The following is a 22,212-nucleotide window of genomic DNA, read 5'->3' as shown; positions in this document are numbered from 1 at the left end:
AAGATCGTTGAGGACCTGGAGAATCACCTCCACGAGATGTTTGGGGCTGGCCGGTTTGAGCGGCTTGCGCAGGCAACAAGTACCGTCAGAGAGCACTCGGGGACTCAGTTGACAGGAGGGACGGTTATGAATTTTGCTGGCGAGGTAATGTTTTCCTGTCTCTCATTCTACTCTACCCTTCACTTGATATTCATCTAATTTGCGGATATAGATTGATGTCAACTGCCTCAAGCTGCAAACTCCCTTTTATGACCGCATCGGTCTCTATCTGCATCCATATGCGAGTTTGATCAACCACAGCTGCGATTACAACTCCGCTATCGGGTTTGACACCCAGGAACTCTATGTGAAGGCCACCCGGCCAATCAAAAAGGGCCAGCAAATTTTCATCTCCTACATCGACGCCACAACGCCACGTTACGTCCGACGCAAAGAACTGAAAGAACTCTACTTCTTTGACTGTCACTGCCGAAAGTGCATCCAGGGAGTTGACACTCTCGAGGATCGATTTTTGTCCCCGCCGAGTGACAAGGCAACCATCATTACAGCAAGTCAGGAAGCCCTAGAACTCAGGCGGATTACCCTTGCACCCGGCACCAACCCAGCAGACAGAATCCAAAAATTAGAAGCCGCCATGCGCAGACTCCGCGCGACTGGTGTATGGCCTCTCACCCGGCAGCCATATCCCTCTTTGCGTGACGACCTTATCGTCCACGCACGGGAAGGTAACAGATTATACCTGGCATTCATTCACGCTGCTATCCGGGTTGTGCGGATCGATCCTCAGATGTACGAGAGGACTGATCCCATCCGGCTGCTGCATATATGGACCTTGGCTGAAATAATAAGGAAGTTTTCAGAGCATGTGGAGAGCACCCTATCGGATCCTAAAGACCCTGTCCGGGTGCGTGACTGGGATATCAACTTCTCCCTCATCATGTGGGAAATACTGGCTAATATCATCGGCGTTGAGTCGATGAGCCCCACTGTGCCAACTTTCAGGAGGGTTGTTGAACTCCATCTTGCTGTTCATCATGATGCGTACAAGGCCAACGGTTTTGATCTCACCGAGAATAGACCTATTCTCGCCTTTGAGTGGAGCAAGCTTGAGGGTCTTGTCGACAAGGCTCTGGAAAAAGAGTAACTGGTCATATGCTGGCGTTGAGTCATATACTGACGTTGTCTTTGTACCTTAACGACGCCTCGAATTGAACGCGATCCATGGCCCTCTTTTTTCAGACTTCGCAACACCGTAACTCAACAACGGTGGTCTATACGGACTTATTTCTGTAGCATAGCATCTTTTAGGTCATAACTAGCATAATCGCCGGGGAGTATGAGGAAAATCAAGACTCCCTGTCTGCGCTACATATAGGTAGATATATCTCGGGTCATGGAATGGTAATCTTTCGTAGGTATCACCCTGATGGATGCAGGTATGTGCAATTCCACATTATCGCCTTTCTATTAATATCCACTTTGAAATTGATACAGAGGTCAGAAGGCTAATTATTCTTATCAATGGCATATCGTGAAACAACCTAGGAGACAGAATAAACTCATGATTGTTGAGATACCCATAACCTAATGTAGGAAATAACTAACTATCGCCTTTACCATGGGTTTCCATTGGGGGTGGTCAGCTTGGTAGGTGGGTTGGCCAGCTCGGTAGTGAAATACCCCGAGGTTAGCCTTAGTTGAATATCACACTCCGACACATCTCCTATTTGACTGCTTGTGCGCAAGCGCTCAACCTCTTTGCTCCCTCTGCCTCTGGTCTGACGGTTTCAATTTACGTTCAATAGGTGAAGCTCAATTATTGACCTACCTAGAACAACATACATAAACAACTCGTTATTCCTCACAATGGCTCAACCTCAACCCCGCCGCTTCGCCCAGATCGTCCACCTCAAGCCCTCCGCTATCGCCGCATACAAAGAGTGCCATGCCAATGTCTGGCCTGAAATTCTCGACAAGATCAAGGAGTGCAACATCATAGATTGTAAGTGTGGAGGTCCAGTAGAGCAAGAGAGTGGAAGTGCGCCCGGGTGTTTCAGACAGCTGACATGGTGATCTCTGCATAGACTCCATCTTCTTCGATAACGACCGAACCCTGTTCGCTACTTTCAAATATACAGGTACAGATATCGACGCTGATATGGACAAAATGGCTGCACTCCCAAGAATGAGAGAGTGGTGGGCCATGACTGATGGGATGCAGGTATGTGCAATTCAACATAGACACAAGTGATGGAGATCAAGACATTGACCCGGAGTATAGGAGAGCCCCATTCCTGGCGCTGTGAGCAGTGCTGAGGGCCCAGGGTGGTGGAAGCCTCTAGAGGAAGTATTCCACACCGATTAGATTGCGCCATTTTAGAGAACGTTGTGTTTGTACATAGCCACGGATTGCAAGGCGGTCGACTATCGAAAGAATTGATCTATTTTCTTTTGTTTCCTATCATGGGCAACGCTCGCAAGCCCACCCCCAGTGCGGCGGAGACCGACAAGATGTTTCTTGTTATCAACACCCGCAACTACCAATGCGAAACCCGGCATGGGAACAGGTGGCGGTATATTTTCTGTCGGTTTGGGGGTAATTAGGACCGTCATGTAACCGGTATTGGACCACATAGGTCTTCGATAAGGAATAATAAGCTCGGAATCCGCTGGAACAAAAAGCTCAATGAGATGAGACCATAACTCCTGGAGGATCAGGCCGTGGGCAACGACTGCGATCTTGTGTTGGCCATCTGGGTCACGCATCAGCAGCGGGAGGAGGTATTCGTCGAAAAACAGTTTAGCCCTGTTTCGCATCGAGATTCTGGACTCGGGAACAATCCAGTCTGGAGGCAATGGCGTTGGAGGAGCCGCTTTCCAGATGCGGCATTCCATCGATCCGAAATCTTTCTCTCTGAGATACGGCGACAGTACCGGTTTCAAGGGTACTTCGTCCTTTGGTGAAACCTGTGCACGACAAATGCCTTCGGCAGTTATTCTTGCTCGGCTCAAGTTTGAGCTGAAGACCGCTGTGAATTTAGTTGGACTAGAGGCGAAATGTTGCGCAAGACAATTGATCTGAGCCATTCCATGGTTGGTCAGGGCTGAATCGGTGCTGCCTGCTCTATCACGAGTAGTTAGCGCAAGTTTGAAGATCGCGACTCGCTCTAGGAACATGGGCTCCTACAGGACTCTCGCAACATTGTGTACTGTCTCCCCATGACGTATCAGATAAAGCTGCATTGCGGTATAACTTTTTAAGAGGCTCGCAAGATTAAAGCAGTGGGAGGAAATCTTGCTTTGATGTCCGCTATCTGAAAGGCAGAGTGATTGAGAAAGAACCAGGTAGCGCATTGGATGGTGACTTTAAAACTAACATCGCGGCCTTGTTTTAAACAAAGAATGAACGGAAAATGCTGAAACAATTTGGCGACGATTTGCCGGTGATTGCGCGCTAGCCGTTCTGGGTAATATTTGATGCCTTAGATTGGTGCCAGTGGCTTCCCTTCGAAACACCGAGTCCGTAGAGATCTTCTCATGAGACTTGGCTCTCTATGATTCTATCATTCTATATCCCAGTTCTGTTGATGACATCGACAACCCGCGGACAGGAGTGGCTGGTAGTTCGACTCCACAACCTGTGGGAATGATATCGGTCATATTGGATTGGTAGAATATGTACAATAAAGATGTGTGCTGTAAAGGCCCGAGGGCCCTGGTATCTGGGTTGAGACATGAATCATCCATCATCTCTCTAATGCACGTTAATCCGCTCGTTCCTGCGATTCCTCCAGCTCCCTCACATTCAACTCCGACGAGCCAATCTTGTCGTCACCAGGTACTTGAATATCGCCAGGCGTATCTAGCCCAGTGTGTCCTGTTTCCGCACTCGATCCGCTCCATGCCATGGAGCTATCAACCCTTGTCAGCATAGAACAGTCGTAACCTAATCAAACAAAAGGATATGCTCACCCATGCTCCGGTTCCTCACTCTCCCTTGTCCACGCCTCAGGCAGCGGCGGGCGTGACGCATGAGCACTATTCAATCCATCCTGCCCAGCAGTGCGTCCCAAGTGCCGCATATCATAGTTCTCATCAACACTCTCCTGTCCCGGTGTGCCTCCATCACCACCCGCCCGAGTCCTATCCGGCGTCCTTGACTCGATCGGGGTTGTTCCAGCTTTCGAGTCTTTTCCAGCCCGGTGCTCAAAACGCGATCCCTGCTCGTTGCGATGCCCGACCGGCGTCGCGGTAGCGTTTGTCCTATGTGTGCTCCTGGACTCGGTGCGCGAGCTGGTGTTCTTGCGGTGGGTTTGGCTCTGGGGTCGGAGAGGGGTTTCGGGCCGGTGAGCGCCTTCTGGGCACCAAGGACACTCGACTGTATCGCCGTAGGCGCGGTGCCAGCTTGCGTGGGTGTGTTGTTGGTATCTTTTCATGGTGGATGGGGGTGATGTGACGTAGAGGGATTAAGGTTCGAGTCGATGGAGGTTATGTGTGGGTATATATCGAGGACGGATGAATGGATTCTTCCTTTCATGTTTTCAGGGGAGGAATTTCTATTTAAAGCGGGGACTTCTTTATGATAAACAATGAAATATCAAGCCTTCCTTTTCTTTCTTTTTCTTTCTTTTTTTCCTTATCCTTGCTGGTTTTGACAGCCACCCAGTGCTGCGCTGGCAATGCAGTGTCCGTGGGGTTGAGACCACAAAGCACAGTCACAAACTAGTACTAGTCTTGGGGCTTGTGCAGGGCGATCTAATTTTATGATTCAGACTAGCTCCATGTGTACAAGCCCAATGGCATGATTCACGCAGACATAAGCTGGGTATGATAGACTACATAGAAGACTAGATACTACGGGCTTTACAATCCCACCTATACGTAGATGCGAGGCAAATGAGGGAACAAGACTGATGGACATTGACAGGGAGCAGTTAGAACAGAGTAAAGAAATTGCCTTGAATGAACACCGAACTAATTGCTCCCAGGAAAGAACCCCTTTCCAATAAAATCAAAGTGGTATGTGCCATGATCCATCAACTACATCACAGGGAAAAAAAATATTAAACGCCGGCAGTAGCCATTCCCTCGATTGAAGCTTTGGAGAAACTTTTTAAGATAGGAAGCGATACGCTTAAGCAGCGAGCTTGCGGATCTTCTCCTCGACGCGGGCCTTGCGCTCGGCGTGGGAGAGCTTGGCGACCTTGTACTTCTTGGACTCGGCCTTCCACTCCTCCTTGGTCTTCTTGGGACCAGCATTCTCATCGGCCTTGAAGGGATCCTCACGGATGGCCTTGTGGGCATCGGAGTAGATCTCCTCGAGGTCACCGGCATCGATCTCGTTCTCGATGTACTTGACGAACTGGGACTTGTAGCGCTCCTCATCCTCATCGGCGAGGGTCTCCATGTACTCGGAGACGTGACCACCGTGGATGTAGTTCTTCAGGGTCTCGGCGTCGAGCTCCTCGGACTCGATGTCGTAACCGGGGAAACGGCGCTCGGAGTGGGGGATGAAGATACCACCGTCGGAGGCACCCTTCATGGCAGCGAAGACACGGTTACCGGTGGAGGTGCGGACAAGACCAACATCGAGGAAGGCCTTGAAGGGACGGCGCTCGCCATCCTCGGTCTCGATGGCCTCGGTGAGAGAGTGCTCACCGGTGGCCTCCTCGACACCCTTGAACTGCTCGTCCAGGTTGAGCTTCTTAAGGACACGGCGGGCAAGGAGCAGACCAGTGGCGTAGGCGGCAGCCCAGTTGGTCAGACCCTGGTCGATACCGTACTTGGGGAGCTCGTGAGCGTAGGCAGCGGCAAGAACCTTGTCACCGGAGACCTCAGAGTAGACGATCTGGGTAACGATGTCGCGGTTGGTGAAGCGAACGACCATGCGGTACTTGGGGGCGTTGTACTTGTTCTTGGCCTGGGTGATCAGGCGCTTGCGAGCATAGTAGTCGGTCTTACCCTCGCGGCGACGGCGGTACTTAGTCTGGAAGCGACTGTGCAAAGTCAGCAACTAGTGACTCTGAAATAACGGAGACGATATAACTCACCTGAAGTAGGCATTGTTCTTGGGGTTCTTGGTGAAAGGCTAAGAACAAAATCGCGAGTCAGCAATTAACGCTTCAGAAATTACACCGAAGCAACTTGCAGGGACCCGGTTCCGATAGGAATCGGAGAACAAAAATATAGAAAGGAATGCATAATGGCTTTTCAGCCATCAGCGATCGAACTCACCATTTTGACGGGGTGTCGAGGGCGATGCGGATGGACGAGAAAGAAGAAGTGAGAAATTTCGTGGGTCGACTTTGTGCGGGATTCGCTTAGCGCGTGGCTTCATCCCCCTCCAAAAAGTGAGGTCGGCGACGAGTCGGAACATCAAATTTTGTACTATGCCAACAGAAAAAAGAACAACAATTTGGGGAAAATCGAGAAAATTAAGGAAAACTTTCTCTTTATCTTCAATGTTCTCTAGTTGGAAATACCAATCTTCTCCCTAATTTACTAACTTCTATATCGCCTCACAACCGCGCTTTGCCGTCCTCGAACAGCTGGAGACCAGTAATCTTTTCCAGCTCTCTCACCGCATCTTCAGTCTTTCCAAGAACAACTTTGACCGTGCGCATGCCGGCTTTCTTTGCTCCCTTCAAGTTCTCACCAATGTCATCGAAAAACACGATATCATCAGGGTTGACACCACCCAGTCCCCGGTTCTTGGCTAGAGTGTCCATTTCCTGTAATGCAACTTGGTAGATTTTCGGATCAGGCTTGCGGAGGCCCGTGTGTGCCGATGAGATGAAGAAGTCGAATTGCTTCTTAACGTCAGACACATTGTTATATTCGTGCCCGTCGGGGAATATAACAGTGTTGGATAGAGCGCCCATAAGGAACTGCCCCGACTCTCTCAACTTCTTCAGAGCGGGGTACATATATCGGTCTGGCGTGCGCGATATCCGCATCATCTCCCAGAAAAGCCATTCTGCATCCACGTTTGGTAGTGGAGGGATGGGCGCGCCACTGATGCCTTGTTTTTTCTGGAGTTGTTGATGAAATTCTTTCCAGAGATCGGGATTTCTTAGGTCCGCATTGAACCCTGCGAAGAAGTCGGCGTCCATCTTGATGTGGCCTCGCTCGAGCTGGTGCCAGCTACCGTTCGGCGCTGTTCGCGAGATACTGAAGTTGACCCATCCAGGTGGAATGTTTTGTGCGAGCTCGTAGTCAAGAATGGCTTGAAACGGTGAAACAACCTGCACATTGGTCAGCGTAGTTAAGGCATTGTTGGGCCAAGTGGTAACTTACACACACTCCTCCAATGTCAAACAGAAGGCCAACTGGCCGCTTGATCTCTGCCATCTTTAGACAACAGTTAGGTTGCTAACAGTAGTAGCAGTGACTGCGAAGTATAAAGCAGTGAGAACAGACTTGTACAATGAACAATGAAGAGGTTAAGAAGGACGTCAAGTGGTGAGGAATTGGGTCGCTTTGAAGGTGACCTAAACTTCGGGGACGGCCAGATTGCCGAGGTATGTAACGGGTATACGATTGCAGAACTTTAGACCGAGGATACACTCTCCACCAAAGAATTCGATATCAAATTCCTATGATTTCAGTCGAGAACTGTATTCCTATCTGGATTAGCTATTCTGAAATCTTCCTGCTGTCTCATGGGTGTTTCAACTTGTTTGACACTCAAACGGTCACTGGCCATCTCGCAAGATAGATAACTGCGGGATAATCACGTGGTGCTTTATCGATAAGGTCGCGCTTGGAGAAGATCACGCGGGACTTTGAACAGACACAACAATGGTACTTCTCTAACATCTGGAGTGTGTCCAAGATGGATTCTTCTCGAACTATCTCTGAGTTGAAATCAGCCTTTATTTGGAGCCAAGTCCGCATCTTCTCTGAAAGTCTCAATTTAACGGAAGACTGGCGAAATTATGCTGCTGAAACCACTGAGGATGATCTGAGTGATAAGGTCATTGAAGATGTTCTACACAAATGTCAGAGCTCCGATCACAAATTGAGGCAATGTCAAAGACACTTACATTCCCTTAGTAAACGCTGCTGCTAAGCAACACAATCGGGTCGTTTATTCCTCCCAAGCGATACACCATGTTGCCCAACAGATTGCCAACTTGTACTTGTCGTCTGTCAGCCAAGAAGCACGCAGTCGAGATGCGTTCTCCCGAGGTATCGAGAAGACCACAGATCTTTCAAGGCAGATGTAAGATTGAACCACCTTGTACAAGGTTTGGCAAGGCTGCTTACATGGCTTAGGAACATCACGAAGCTGCCTGTCGACTTGGAATACCAGGAAGCAACTGACGAGGAGCATGCAAGGTCAGTCCACATATGAATTTGTCTGCGTTCAGGAATTCACCTGCCTCACACCGGTTGCACAGATACCGACAGCTCCGTGAACGTCTCACAAATCTCGACAATCAACGGCAGTCAAGGCAACGACGACTTGATCAGTTGCAGCAACTCCGGCGCTTACTTGAGCCATTTGAAAATCCGCAAAAGGATATACAACCAAATCTAATCACGAAGGATGGAGAGCTTGTTCGAGAATTGGAGAAAATGCGCATGCTAGTCGCTCGAGTTGGAGGCCGGATTGCACAACAGAAAACAAGCAGCGGTGGCCCCGAAACCCACGAATACTCCCTCCCAGGCTCCGACCAGCGATTGGAAGCCTTGCTGAATATGCCTTGATGAAACTGAAATACCCCCGTACCCACATGCATACAACGGAGTTCTTTGCAAGCGCCGACATGACACGATGAAATTTACATAGTGCCTTAAGGAGTCTTATATGTATGGACCATGGTAGGCTCTCTTGTGTAAGCTTGGATGCAACGCCCGTTGTCCAGGATACAGTGACTTCCTTCCCTGCAGATATGATATGCGTCATATGAACCTTCCACCATTCTCCTATTTACACCCACAGAGCTTCCGCGGTCCGACGGATACAAGAATGGCAGGTCCGTACCAATTGCAAGTGCAGCATAGTATAAGAATGGCACGGACAATTGATGGCGTCCGGGGTAATTGACCATTTAGGAACGGGCGAGGGCCCAATTTATTTCGAAATAGCGACCGTCATTGATCTATTACACTTACACCCTCGCTCCGGCGGTCGGGAAAGAAATAGGCTTCGCCCCAACCGACATGCTGGGAAACTGACTCCTCAAGGCCAATTCTTTGTCGGTTCTCGTGATCCCATAATCCTCATTTGCTATACCAACTACCACAGTATATCCCCTCGACAAGATGAAAGAGCTAGTCGGGATAAGTCCGTCACGTGCATCTTCGTCTTCAGAGTCACGTGGAATTTCCACGCTAGACCAGCATGGGACTAGCGTGCAACCCCAGCACAACACGATTGTCTACTGTCCCTTAGAGGCCCGTGATTCTAATCAGAGCTCTGCACACGACACTGCTATTGATTCGGATTCGAGCGATAGTGTCGTTACTGTCATTGGCTCGACTGTATCCGCCACCATCGCGGACGATACTTCCACCTCCCCTTCCAAGGCCTTCACGCGGGGGCATCGCCGTCGCTCCACGCACGTTACTCGCCGTGACCTTGAGAAGTTTCAATCGGAGGTCCTAGGCGTTGAAAACCACGCTTCCTGGTTTGACGAGGATAACGGCACTCCACAATCCTTCACTCCTGACGACCCTCAACTCGACGAACTGAACCGCGCTTTCGCTGACGCCGACGTCTCCATGAACACCAACTCCGCCAACATGGTTAGCAACGGTACCGGTAACTACTCGGGCTACGTGGAGAGCTCCATGGGGCAGATGAACGTGCCCAACATGCCTCCCCGTCAACCCCCGTCTCCAGCCCAGTCTCCCGCCCCCTCCCACTCTTCGGTCATTGCTCAGATCAACGGCGGTGGCATGGGTGCCATGAGCGCGGGACATCCGATGAACGCGGGTCACCAGATGGACTTGCATCACCTTTACGAGATGGTGGGGGAACTGAGTGATGTCTTGAAGCACAACCGCGATGTGGCCAAGAACATCGTCGCAAATGCGGAGGAGATTGCGGTATGTGAATTGAGCTGGAAGGTATTACATTCGGTATTTGGCTGACACTCAATCAGAAGAACGGAATCGCCGAAAGTTCTAGTACGAATGGCCAGCAGACCGAGAATCTGAGTATGTTGACCCCAAAGACAATCGACTCAGTTCTGTTCGCTAACATCTAGAACAGCTGCCCGTATTGCCGAACTCGAACGTGCTCTTGCCAAGGAAAAGCTTCAAAGTGCTGAACACAAGCGCCATCGCGAGGAGAACCTGCAGATGATCCGGGATTTCGAGAGTGGAGTGGGTGTCATGGTTGAGCAAATCCGCCACTACTGCCAGAACAACAACGTCCATTATCTCGCCCAGAAGAGACATTACAACAATCTCCTGCAGGCTGAGCGCGACGCCCATCTGGAAAGTCGACTTGATCGGGACTACTGGCACGCACAAACCATGAAATGCGCAGAGATCATCCGCACTGCCCATCGTCTCAAGTGCGAAGAAGATGACGTCCCTACCCGTGTCATCTGCGGTCTACAGAATGAGGTTCGCGCGTACCGCTTTGCGCTGGGCATGGAAGCCGAGAAACCCGAGGAAGAGTATGGCTGGGAATATCTCAAGAATATCCCCGGTCTGGAGTAAATAGGGGCCGGCGGAAATGCTGCGGAATGACCCCAGTTCCCCGAGGTCCGCTTGACGCCGTGACGACCATTCTTTTCTCATTGCATATCCTCCAAGGCGTTTGCTTGTTCTTTACTCGGCACTTTTCTTTTTCCCAGGGCGTTGGGGTGTTTCTTGTTATTGCGAATACCCGTCTCAATTGACTTTTCCAGGTTGACAGGAGGTATGAATCCTGCGAAAAATAATGGAAATGGAATTATTATTCATGAAAGTAAACAATCCTATTCATCTGATATTCAGCTGTAGAGGTGCCTTGTACTACTATGTACGGAGTACTGCATTGCGTATTCAACTTCCGCCACTGGGGAGCCGAACATCCTCCCGTCGAGAGATGATCAGCCTGGCTATGCCTCGATTTCCAATCCTTTCCTCCCGCCTCTTGAAATTAATTTCCATTAGTTGTTTTGACTGTGTTTTGACTGCGTATGTTTCAAATCCTGCAAAGGTCTCCAGCTTCATCCACCCCAAATTTTAAGGTCGATCTAAGTGATTATGTCACCGTAATTCCGCGCCTGGGCATGCTTACATCTACTAATGCATCCGGAGGCTTCCAGAGTCTCTCTTCCTTTACCCCCACACTTCTTCTCTTAATCCCCGGTTACGAAGAAATTCCTCTTACTATATTCCATTATGCATTCCCTGATTACACAAGCGACAACCCCGCGTTGTCAGCCCCTGTAACGCTGCACTAAGACCCATTCAGAGAGCTCTCGGTCGCAGATCATCCGGCATTTACAACGGCACGTCCACAGACTCTCCTTTATTTGTTACGAGCGTCTAGTGTCTGTCATTTATCTTGTCCACCTTGTCCACCTTGTCCACCTGACTGCTGCTTGGAAATCGCCGCTTTTTGCGACCATCGGAAAAGTGGGGGACCAGCCAATTATGCGCCATTCGATCTAGTCCTATCCTGTCATTGTACACCTTAGGACCACGCCACCACCGCTGGCGACCCCTCGACGACCGGAGAATTCATCTTGTCTTTGAATCTAGCTTGCGGCCTTCAGACTTCAAAATGGAAGGTGTTCAGACTGTGGATGTGAGCTGGCTTCATCACTCACAGAAAGGTGAGTCCCACTTTATATGCTAGCACGACTAGTACCTCTGCAACCCGGGTTCCAACAACCCCAGAACCCGGGAGTCGGGACAGCCGCTGACTCTCTTCTCAGACCATTTGTCTCGCACGAAGTCAGTATCCGCGGTCGATAAGCCTGCCACCGATGCAGAACCAGTGCCTTCACAACCCAAATCGCACCGGAGATCCCGCTCTAGCAGCAACCCGGCACGCCCAACACCGCCACCCCACACCTCTGAAGTGAACCCGAACCAGCCCCCCAAGAACGATCCAGCTCCAGTACAAGCGAAACCTATAATAGCGGAGAAAACTGAGGACCAAAAGCCATCTACACCATCCCCTTCTTCGCGGAAGACCGACCCAAAACCTATCGGACGACGGAACTCGTGGATCTCAAGCTTGAGCTCGAAATTCTCGTCCGGAAGCACTCCACCATCGCAATCCAGTCTGAAGTCTGGTCCCGCGAGTCCTAAAACAACAACCTCGCCCCTCGATGCGCACAACCCATTTGGCGCCGCTTACTCCCCGAAGGACAAAGAAGAAGAGAAGAAGGATGATTCCAATTCTTTTACTTCGACATCACCTAAAGGACCGTCGTTCCTCCACAATGCGCTGCGCAAGTTCTCTAGTAATTCCGGTGGTCTACCCAAGTTGCACCCCAATGGCACGGTCTGTCCACGTCGCGTGATGAACATCGATCAAAATCGGCATCGATGCAAGATTGCGGATTTGAACCAGGCTAAGCTGAACCGTGTGGCATTTTGTGTGGATGTTGAGATTGCGGGGATCTCTCATCGGGATGATGACGAGGAAGCTCCCCCAACGAATCAACTAAGGCAGCCTCTGTCTGAGTCAAATCACAAGTCGAAGAAGGCGGACCTCAAATCGAAAGAACAAGATGAAGCTGGAGCTTTGAAGGATCCTCAAGCTACATTGGCTGGGAAGGATGGCTCTGCGCCTGCTCCAGCTCCGGTGCCTGCCCCTACCGACGTTCCTGCGGTTGCTGCCGCCACTCCTCCTGCTTCTCCTGCTGTCACCTCCGATGCCGCGCCTTCTCCTGCCCCTGCTGTTGCCTTTCCTCCTATTCCCGTTAGCGCGCAGACCGCGGTAGATGCGAAGGCACAGCCTAGCTCTCCGCCAAAGGACGCTATCAATAATAACCCCTCAACTATTCCCGCGCCTAGTGCAGAAGGGACTGATCCGACAAGAAAACAGGAGAAGAAGAAAAGGTCTGAAGCAGAGCGAAAAGAACGGAAAGAGAGAAAACGAAGACAAGCTGTGGCAAATGGTACAGTGCCATTACAACTCGACCCAGAGCATGATGAAGAGTATACGCGAGGTCCAGCACCGGCACCAGCATTAGGCGGCTCTCGGTCCAAAACGCAAGGTCACCCGACAACTGATCCAGTGCGCATCTACCGCCGTTGCTGCCAGCTCCGTGAGACTCCCGTTCTCAAGAGAGTAGTTGATGAAATCTCCAAGCCTTCATCGACGCTCGCTGAGTCACCCGGTACAGTCGCAGCTTTGGATCTTAGCAACTTCCCCATGACCTCCCAGGATCTGGCAACATTCAGCGACTGGCTCGCTGTCGTTCCCGTCCGCAAGCTTCTCCTTGAGAATTGTTCACTGACGGACGCATCTGTGCGAGCCATCCTTGCAGCTTTGCTTTCCACCAAGACGATAGAGCAGATGCGCTATCGACGAAAACGATCGCGAAGACCGGAAGCTCCAGGCTCTACTGATCACGAACGGTATGGCGTTGTAGAAAAACTTTCTCTGAAGAACAATCCGAAGATCGGACGAGAGGGATGGCGCTATATCAGCCTTTTTGTGCACCTATCAAAGTCCTTGAAAGCTATCGATCTGTCGGGGATTCCCTTCCCTCAGGGACAAGTTGCGATCGATGGCTCCGGGACAGCGGGCCCAAACCAGACGGCTACGGCTGATGTGAGCGCCGTGTTTGCCAGTGCCTTGGCAGAGCGCTTTGGTGGCGATCACCTTGAGGAACTTCTCATGAGCGAGTGCTACCCTTCGGTCGATGCTGTAAAGCAAATCTGCCAGGCGGCCACTAAGATGGGTCTGCGAAGACTTGGCTTTGCGAGCAATGGGTTGACGAGAGAGGGTCTGGAACATGTGGTCGAGTACTTCAAAGCCGGCCAGTGTGAAGGTCTAGACCTGGGCGGGAACGTTATCAAGGACGACCTCGATCTTGTCACTGCCGCGATTGAACCTGAAACGCCGCTCTATGCGCTGAGTCTAGCGGATTGCGGTTTGACATCATCTGTGATCACTACGTTGCTCCAATCGCTAGCCCAAATCCACAACCTCCGATTCATCGATTTCTCTCATAATCGCGAACTATTCTCAACGCATTCTAATGCACTTGGGGCTTTCCGTCGCTTCCTGCCAAAAATGACTTCCTTGAAGCGCGTCCATCTTGCTGACGTCAACCTGTCACCAGACCATGTCATTGGCCTTGCCGAAGTGTTACCGGAGTGCCCTAGCTTGTGCCATCTGAACATTCTGGAGAATGAACAGATTGTCAGTCTAGCGTCTACTACTGACCCGGAAGCCCAAGAAGAAGCATGTGCTGTTTATGCGTCCATGATGGCAGCCGTTCGTGTTTCCCGTACAATCATCGCAGTTGACATCGACGTTCCCAGTGCAGAAAATAACGAAGTTGTCAAAGCTCTTGCATCGCAGATTGTGGCCTACTCACTGCGGAACCTTGAAGGCGGCGCCATTGCGGAAGAGCTTTCTGGCTCCACTGGCTCTCTCGTGGATGTGCCCGTGCCAGAAATTCTGCAACATATCGTCGGAAACGCTATTCCCTCCGATGAGCCTTGTGACGACGAAGATGATACTGCTCCAGACGCAGATTACGTTATTGGGGGTACAGGCGTCGTCAAAGCATTGGGCGTTTGTCTCAAGAACCTGGACCACCAAGGTCTCGATGCCCTTGGGGAGCACTCTGCGCCAGCTAGCGGTACCACTACACCCCGGCGCCGCAAGTCTCGAGCGGTTGCTACCAAGCGGCCGCGCGATATGTCGAAGAATTTGCTCGAGTCCGCCCGCAATATCCGAGCTCGGATCCAGTCGGCTCTCATTCGCGAAGATCGTGCTGGCAATGACGCGAATTACCGCCGCTTGCAATTCTTGGACATTACATTGCACAGGATGATTCAACGCTTTGAGGACGAGTATCCAGAGACCCGTATTATTCCCCAGGCGGCCCCCGCTGCTCCGCTTCCTGATACCATCTCCCAACACTCAGGTGATGACGATGGAGCCGGCTCGATCACTGCTGGCGGTAATCTGAACAGCACTCAGCTTGACGATACTGGCGTTGACGAAGAAGACACCGACCAGTACGCGGTCCGCCACTCACGCACGAGCTCCATGACTTCTCTTCACTCTCGCGCCATGACTTCCCAGGAAGGACACATCCACCGCCTCGGCCAGAACCTCCGCCGCGAAATCCTCAACCCGTCTCTCGTTCCTGGTGATGGCGATGAAAACTTCGACATCGAAGACAATAACTCGCACATTGCCGCTCTCCGGCAAAAGCTCGATCGTCTCCACGAAGAGCAGTGTCTGTCTCAATTCGATGACTTTGACAGTGACATGGCTTACAATCATCTTGGAACCACTGTGGATGAACTGTTTGCTGCTCAGCAACAAGACGCTGAAGCATTCGAGCGTTTCAAGCAATCCCAAATTGCAGCTCAGATCAACAGTGGCATCCGTCCTAGAGACATTCCGGAACCTAAGAGCTGCTCTGAGTCTGGAGTATCAGAGAGCAAGTCCTCCTAATCGTTCCTCTGCTGGTTCATAATTTATTGGCTTGGTCTCGGCTCCTCATTCATTTATTGTGGAGCTCCCACTCTCTATACGTGTATATACTCCCCACGTCTCTGCCTTTACGTATTATCTTCACCCGGCCTTTTGTACATACGCTGCTATGTGGGATATAGTCAAGTGGATACGTATTTCATATGAAATATGTATTTCATCAAACTTTGCGTTGAAACGTAATCGTACCAAGCGTATATCTGGGCTTTCCCAAGTACTGTTTGATCACCGTGCAACTAGAAATACAGAGACACCTGACATAGGCCCGGACTTAAGGTTTAAGTCAGTATCTGGTCGATTGCGCGGGAGCGTGGTCACAGGTTTCGTCACCCTCTCTCGTATACCTACCCTTTCCTCCTGGTTTTACTTGTTCATTGTAACTTGTTCACCTTCCTACACCGATCAGCTCATCCCTTGACTTTACTTGTCCACCTTCCTACGTGGCTACGCCGATCAGCTCATCCCCTCGACAACAGCTACCTCCAATAATACTCGTTTGGATCCTCACGCCTGCTTCGTTAGAAAACATGGTTCCTCCAAGGCAAGGACTGCCTCCACAAGAAGGCAGCTTTCTATCGCATACGCCCGAGCAACTCTTTTCAGCGGCCGACCTTACCACCGAGACAGACTTTCATACGCATGTGCTGCAAGCAATTTGATCCGCATCAAATCACGAAGAGATCATATACAGTCAGGTTCCACCAGCTTGGGGGTCCTCTGTTTTCGAGTATCTCGACGAGCAGACCTCTGCAAGGTTAGACGAGTCTATCGATGGCCTGGAGCTCTACTAAATGCCCACTCTACAGGAAACATTACAACGCGGCCATCCGAACTTTGTGGATCCGTATAATGCCTACTGAAATCCACGATTGTCACCAAGTATGGTGAGAGATGAGATGGCTCGATGGCTAGCCTCGGGCGTCCTAACCTTTGACGAGCTTCTTCATCTGCAGACACAAGTCGGAACCAGTAAGTCTACACACCGTCATTCTCATAAGGTGGCTGACCATCCTTACAACTTACAGCGATCGAGTTTCTGTACCCACCGTATGCAGGCTCACGGAAAGAGCCAGACTTTATGATCCGCCCGGATAACCGGCGACTTCCCACTCTGGTCATGGAATCGGGCTGGAGTGAATCCTTTCCTCGGCTTCTAGGTGATCTGAATCTTTGGCTAGTGGGCGGCGCGGGTGCGGTTAACGCCACTATCATCTTGCAGTGGCAGACAATCACTGGTACCAACCGGGTCGGGGGGATGGCGGAGTTATACACCCCAGATGTGAACGGGACACCCGTTATGCGCCAGCGAGAGCTTGTTTTCCCAGCCCCTCCCCAATCCCAGACTCAAGAGTTCAGACTCACCAGGCGTATGCTTTTTACGTCAACCTTTCCGGGAAGGAACCCTGACGACGTTATCACCCTGAAGTTGGACCGCCTTAGGGTGGTGGCAACAGAAGGATTGTCTTTGATGGGCCTCGTCCCGGCGTGATCTCCTTGTTTCCTTTGGCTTCCTTTCTATGGCTATTGCAGGTCAATGCCCGCCTTTGTAATCGATGTTTTCATGATTAGATGTCCATGTAATGCCAGCGCTGTGAACTTTTATTGTTAGGAGTAACAATCCGCGGATTGAATCTTTGTTGCCTCAGGCCACAACATTCGCACCCCCTGAACTCTCTCCAGGTAGTCAAACTACATATACACCAGATTTTAGGCCGCCCGACATGGCTTTCCATTTCCGCTTTAGTGCTCACCCCTAGCCGCTTTTTGCTCACTGAGTAAAACTGAGCACGTCCCTGAGTATTACATAATCATTAAACTTGCTCACTGAGCATCGCCTGATCATTACATAAGCCGGATGAACCCGCTCACTGAGCGTGACCTGAGCACTCTGATTTGCTCACTGAGGGGCCTATCCCGCTCACTGAGCGTGACCTGAGTACTCTGACTTGCTCACTGAGCATCGCCTGATCATTACGTAAGCCGGGTGAACTCGCTCACTGAGCGTGACCTGAGCACTCTGATTTGCTCACTGAGCATCGCCTGATCATTACGTAAGCCGGGTGAACTCGCTCACTGAGCGTGACCTGAGCACTCTGATTTGCTCACTGAGGAGCCTGATCCCCCTCCCTGAGCGTGACCTGAGTACTCTGACTTGCTCACTGAGCATCGCCTGATCATTACGTAAGCCGGGTGAACTCGCTCACTGAGCGTGACCTGAGCACTCTGATTTGCTCACTGAGGAGCCTGATCCCCCTCACTGAGCGTGACCTGAGTACTCTGACTTGCTCACTGAGCATCGCCTGATCATTACATAAGCCGGATGAAGTCGCTCACTGAGCGTCGCCTGAGCAAAGTTGGAGCAGCTAAGTCAGCAGCTCACCTCAATAAAATGCACCACGCTAGCCCCATCCCAATGCAGTCGTTCACCCAGCACTCTTGACCGTTGTCCCCTTAACGAAAGGCTAGCGTCATCAATGTGGCGGTCGATCCTGGTTATTTCGCCTCTAGCTGGGAGGCATATGCACAGTGGGGCCGCATTTGTTGGCATTACTATTCTGCGGCTATGCCACTATTCAACTCGTCAAGTCTCGCATTCACATCTCTACATAGTTGCGGGAAATATCCAACCCCCTATTTTTGGTTCTACAATATTGAGGAATATCTCAGTAAAGTCCAGTCAAATGGTTTTTAAATCCAATTTAGTGTTTTATTCTGATTCTTTTTTCCTCTTGATTCCTAACGGACTATCGCTCTTGCTGCCGCCACTTGCTCCTAGGAACAAAGGAGTACGAATTCAGCTCTAGTGACCTGGACATTCGCAGAAATATTCTAGACCGGTCATGCTACTGGATGATCTACCTGCCCATGACGGAATTTGTGCCTCCTCATTTACCTGGTATTCTAACTAGCACTTAGAAAATCCCTCATCATAACTAAATGAAGCCTAATAGGTCTTCTTAGGAGCTCCCAGACCCTCCGTGCCACGACAATATGATTGGTGAGATGAGTATAGATCCTAGGAGCTCAAGTGCTGGTGCCCATTGGTATTTGCGGGGACTGGCCGATAATGCTGAGAGTCAAAGTATATAAAAGAAACACTGATCCCTCCTAGAGTGAACATATCCAAGCTTCAAGCATTTCTCCTCAAGACTGCTCATAAGCTCAAGCGACCGTCGGCATTCCGGGGTCTGTCTCTTTCCAGCCCCTCAGCCAGAGCAAAAACCTAACTATTGTGCAGATTTTCTGATGCTGCAAAGGAAACCGCCGACCTGGTAGATATCCAATTATTCCATCCGATTAGAGTTGCAAGACCATTTCTTGCATATTATTGAGCTCTGAATCTGTTATATATGGCCAAGACCTATGGGAAGACGTAAGTGACTCTCACTATTCTACCAGGAGGAGCGCGAGAATTTGCAGGGGCCTGTGGCTGACTGAATTTAGTAGCGTAAAATCCATTGAGATTTGAGAGAGAACAGATCCTAGCTTGATTTTTCGGTCTGATTACACGTACTAAAGCCCACAGTACTTGCACATGCTCTTTTTGTCATTTACCCAGACGCGAATGGTGTGCTTCCCCCGATTGAGCTGAACCAACGATAGTCCCTTCCACGCAAGTGAGTTTGATCCGCGACGCCCGTTCTTCTCCATCAAATGCCAGGCATCAACAGAGACCAATGTCTGTGAGATATCTGAGCCTTTCACGAACTTGGTTTACATGTTACTTATTTAGATGAGATTTATATGGTACAATAGTACTCCTTCCGAGGATCAGAAGGTCCCAGGTGGAGTTCCGCACCCGAAAGAGACAGTTTGAAGATGCCACACATACACTTGAAAATGAGTCCTCGCCCCTTCTATCACCACTACGATAACGAATACTCTCGTAACGTTCGCATCCCTTCTTAATTGTCCCCATAATTCTCCGAAGCACAGCCCCCGGTGCAGTCTAGTGTGTGAGATTGGCTAAAACAGGAGATATATGGGCAAGGCGCGACAACCTACTTCCAGATGCCTAGGACATCTCAGGAGACATATTAGAACCTGGAAAATCGACGCGTGAAAGCGCAATTACGCCTTGAGACTCTATTGAAAATAGCCTGGCCATTTCGGTAATCAGGTTAGTCAGCTATGTTCTGGGCTTGTATTCGATACAATTGCGCATTATTTACCGGTGTGAGGTAATTACAGTGGTTTTATTCAACCTGCACAGCCACCGCTTTGAAACAGATAAGCCACAATACTTGGAACATCTGTAATTTCAGAGTGACATAGAACAGGTATGATCATGTATGATACCATTATCGTATGGTGCCGTTGCAGCTTATATTCGAGCTTGGAGGCGAGCACTCGGGAACGAGACACTGTGTGTCTCGCTTGCCGAGCGGGGATCACCTCCACCATGCGCTAAAGCCTATCTAGAATAGTGTATATACATGACCATGACCCACTATTCTCGACACTTGCTATTGTCGAGAGCCTCATAAATCCGGCGATACTTTGCCTCCCACTGCTGCCTTTCCTCAAGTAACTCCTCTGAACATATTTGGCCGCGTTCAAGCTTAGCAGTAAGTTCCCGGTTTGCGTCTTCGAGTCGTCGAATAGTGGCCGTGAAAGAATGATTCTCCAAAGCTGTCCCGAGTGGCTCGGAAAGCTTCGATATGCTTGACTGCTTGGGTTTTTCAGCATTTGGGAAGCCCAGCAAACATTGGTTGCTCACCTCGTCGCTAATACTTTTATAGGGGCCTGCATCAGACTCGCGCAACGTCTGCGGACTAACAGCTTCGATAGAGCACCCGAGTGCATCGTGTATCGCCTGGTACAAGCCGATCGTTCCATTACTTAAATTCGATCTCAACAAATTTTCTTGAGACTAGATACTCAGGAATGTTTATTGGTGTTTCTGGACGATTCAGCATGAGGCTAACAACCACCCCTGTTAATCAGTCAGAATAACCACATTGGCTGTAGTTTATTTGAAAAATAAATTATACCTGGTAAGATCTAAATGTAATTGACAATGATCATTTCTGTATGCCCAGTTCATTTCCGGATTCAATGGGTCGCCAGCAGCAAAGTATAGTAGGTTTCCCCACCTGTTGGAGTCAGATACAATGACGGGGACCATATCTGCAAAATGAGGCTGGCGGCCGACCACGATGTAAAGCAGGACTTTTATGCTCTCAACCACAATGCCAGGCAATGTGGTGAATGAAAAAAAACTCTTTGAAGGATAAACAGAGATGAGGGCCGCGCTTGGTTTTTGACGTTGATATCGATTTACATCGCTCAAATGTTGTGGTTCGATTACTCCTAGAAAACAAGTATCCGCTCAACGCTATGAGACCGGGCCTATGTTAGCGGCATGGTGTTGAAATTCCCCAAGTATATAGTGCCTATATCTCATTCTGCGTTCGCTCGCAATCCGATTTCGATATCATGAACTTTCGAACCTTAGTGAGTCTGCTTTTCTTGGTAGGCGTCAGTGCGCAGAGAACTATGTTCAGAGGGACCGGATTTGGAACATACTACTACGATGTGAGGCAAGTGGAGGCCTGCGACACATCGTTTGTGGCTCAAAATTTGAGCCCTCTGGAGTGTAGCTCGCAGAATGCTTTGTCACTGAACCACGTGAACTCGAACTATGTGGTTGCCATGAATCATAGCCAGCTTAAATTGGACATGTCAAAGTATTGCGGAAAGCGGGTTATCGTCACCGTCAATGGCGAGCAGTCAAACCTACCGCTCTTTATCGGCGATGGATGTCAGCGTTGTGCAGGAGGATCGGCTTCAAGTGACGTCTGGAATGCGGTCGCCGCCCCCGGTCTCGACTTTAGTTACTCTGTCCTGGAAGAGCTGTCCGGAGGAGCTGCATGTGCTGACGGTCACATTCAAATTGCCTGGGAAATTGTGGATGACACGATCTATAACTTCTCGGATGGTGTAAATTTCGAAACGGCACCCGCGGAGGCTAGTGAAGAGCGGACGACCTCGTCAGCTGCGCTCGTAATGTCCACATCTCTTTCCGCTGCCAGCTTTCTCCATACGCCAGTTAACGACGATCCAGTGCAAAATGCCGTCGGTTTCCCGACGTTAGGGACGTGCACAGGTGCTACTGACAGCCGCCTGAGCCGTCCTTGCCCGACAGGGATATGGCGATGCAACGGAAGCATCCTCGAACAATGCCTTACCGACAGATGGACTCCTCGCATCACTTGCGGAGCCGCGATGACTTGTCAGGGTGGTAGCCACCCCTACTGTGTCCAAGCCCCACATTCGTCGGGTATCTAAATTACTAGACTCTGTACGCCGCGCTACGCGCGGCTGGGCATTACACCTTCTACATGGATACCTGCGGTAATTCTAAAGCAATACTGCCTTCGTTAGGCGCAAGTATAACAGTCTTCTTCTTTTTAGGCTTAGAAACAGTAACAGCCGGCGCCGGAAACCCATCTAGGTGCTTGGTATTATCCATCAACCTGAAAGGGTTAGTCTCCAGACCATCAACATGTGTTCCATCTTCAGCAGAGAAGTCGGAGTCCTCCACCGAGGTAAGATCGTCATCAGAA

The 22,212-nt window shown here is 50.2% G+C and overlaps 11 protein-coding genes across 11 annotated transcripts; 7 read left to right on the top strand and 4 right to left on the bottom strand.

Annotated features, from left to right (window-relative positions):
- Positions 1–36: 36 nt before the first annotated feature.
- N7515_004670 (SET domain-containing protein) lies at positions 37–1,144 on the top strand (the record flags this gene model as incomplete). The annotated part of the gene is made up of 2 exons (XM_056665414.1): positions 37–144; positions 212–1,144. The coding sequence occupies 2 exons, from the start codon at positions 37–39 to the stop codon at positions 1,142–1,144; spliced, it is 1,041 nt and encodes a 346-aa protein (XP_056522364.1).
- Positions 1,145–1,866: 722 nt separating this feature from the next.
- Positions 1,867–2,365, top strand: N7515_004669 (L-rhamnose mutarotase; the record flags this gene model as incomplete). Its single annotated transcript, XM_056665413.1, has 3 exons — positions 1,867–2,002; positions 2,085–2,221; positions 2,282–2,365. The coding sequence occupies 3 exons, from the start codon at positions 1,867–1,869 to the stop codon at positions 2,363–2,365; spliced, it is 357 nt and encodes a 118-aa protein (XP_056522363.1).
- Positions 2,366–2,424: 59 nt separating this feature from the next.
- On the bottom strand, positions 2,425–3,177 carry N7515_004668 (histidine phosphatase family protein; the record flags this gene model as incomplete). Its single annotated transcript, XM_056665412.1, has 1 exon — positions 2,425–3,177. The coding sequence occupies one exon, from the start codon at positions 3,175–3,177 to the stop codon at positions 2,425–2,427; it is 753 nt and encodes a 250-aa protein (XP_056522362.1).
- Positions 3,178–3,764: 587 nt separating this feature from the next.
- On the bottom strand, positions 3,765–4,436 carry N7515_004667 (uncharacterized protein; the record flags this gene model as incomplete). The annotated part of the gene is made up of 2 exons (XM_056665411.1): positions 3,765–3,912; positions 3,973–4,436. 2 exons carry the CDS (start codon positions 4,434–4,436, stop codon positions 3,765–3,767), a joined length of 612 nt encoding a protein of 203 aa, XP_056522361.1.
- Positions 4,437–5,134: 698 nt separating this feature from the next.
- On the bottom strand, positions 5,135–6,237 carry N7515_004666 (60S ribosomal protein uL18; the record flags this gene model as incomplete). Its single annotated transcript, XM_056665410.1, has 3 exons — positions 5,135–5,996; positions 6,051–6,088; positions 6,235–6,237. The coding sequence occupies 3 exons, from the start codon at positions 6,235–6,237 to the stop codon at positions 5,135–5,137; spliced, it is 903 nt and encodes a 300-aa protein (XP_056522360.1).
- Positions 6,238–6,518: 281 nt separating this feature from the next.
- Positions 6,519–7,350, bottom strand: N7515_004665 (HAD family hydrolase; the record flags this gene model as incomplete). Its single annotated transcript, XM_056665409.1, has 2 exons — positions 6,519–7,244; positions 7,297–7,350. 2 exons carry the CDS (start codon positions 7,348–7,350, stop codon positions 6,519–6,521), a joined length of 780 nt encoding a protein of 259 aa, XP_056522359.1.
- A 484-nt stretch (positions 7,351–7,834) lies between these two features.
- N7515_004664 (kinetochore subunit FTA4 family protein) lies at positions 7,835–8,712 on the top strand (the record flags this gene model as incomplete). The annotated part of the gene is made up of 4 exons (XM_056665408.1): positions 7,835–8,000; positions 8,056–8,224; positions 8,278–8,340; positions 8,403–8,712. The coding sequence occupies 4 exons, from the start codon at positions 7,835–7,837 to the stop codon at positions 8,710–8,712; spliced, it is 708 nt and encodes a 235-aa protein (XP_056522358.1).
- Positions 8,713–9,270: 558 nt separating this feature from the next.
- N7515_004663 (uncharacterized protein) lies at positions 9,271–10,677 on the top strand (the record flags this gene model as incomplete). Its single annotated transcript, XM_056665407.1, has 3 exons — positions 9,271–10,056; positions 10,113–10,167; positions 10,223–10,677. The coding sequence occupies 3 exons, from the start codon at positions 9,271–9,273 to the stop codon at positions 10,675–10,677; spliced, it is 1,296 nt and encodes a 431-aa protein (XP_056522357.1).
- A 1,054-nt stretch (positions 10,678–11,731) lies between these two features.
- On the top strand, positions 11,732–15,604 carry N7515_004662 (putative cell wall biogenesis protein Mhp1; the record flags this gene model as incomplete). Its single annotated transcript, XM_056665406.1, has 2 exons — positions 11,732–11,783; positions 11,886–15,604. The coding sequence occupies 2 exons, from the start codon at positions 11,732–11,734 to the stop codon at positions 15,602–15,604; spliced, it is 3,771 nt and encodes a 1,256-aa protein (XP_056522356.1).
- A 920-nt stretch (positions 15,605–16,524) lies between these two features.
- On the top strand, positions 16,525–17,132 carry N7515_004661 (uncharacterized protein; the record flags this gene model as incomplete). The annotated part of the gene is made up of 2 exons (XM_056665405.1): positions 16,525–16,612; positions 16,669–17,132. The coding sequence occupies 2 exons, from the start codon at positions 16,525–16,527 to the stop codon at positions 17,130–17,132; spliced, it is 552 nt and encodes a 183-aa protein (XP_056522355.1).
- Positions 17,133–21,142: 4,010 nt separating this feature from the next.
- N7515_004660 (RlpA-like double-psi beta-barrel domain-containing protein) lies at positions 21,143–21,875 on the top strand (the record flags this gene model as incomplete). The annotated part of the gene is made up of 2 exons (XM_056665404.1): positions 21,143–21,725; positions 21,775–21,875. The coding sequence occupies 2 exons, from the start codon at positions 21,143–21,145 to the stop codon at positions 21,873–21,875; spliced, it is 684 nt and encodes a 227-aa protein (XP_056522354.1).
- Between the last annotated feature and the right edge of the window lie 337 nt (positions 21,876–22,212).

Source organism: Penicillium bovifimosum (genome assembly GCF_028826915.1).
Source record: "Penicillium bovifimosum strain IBT 22155 chromosome Unknown utg000004l_segment0_segment0, whole genome shotgun sequence".
Taxonomy (NCBI): Eukaryota; Fungi; Ascomycota; class Eurotiomycetes; order Eurotiales; family Aspergillaceae; genus Penicillium; species Penicillium bovifimosum.
This window is presented reverse-complemented; position numbering and strand designations above follow the sequence as displayed.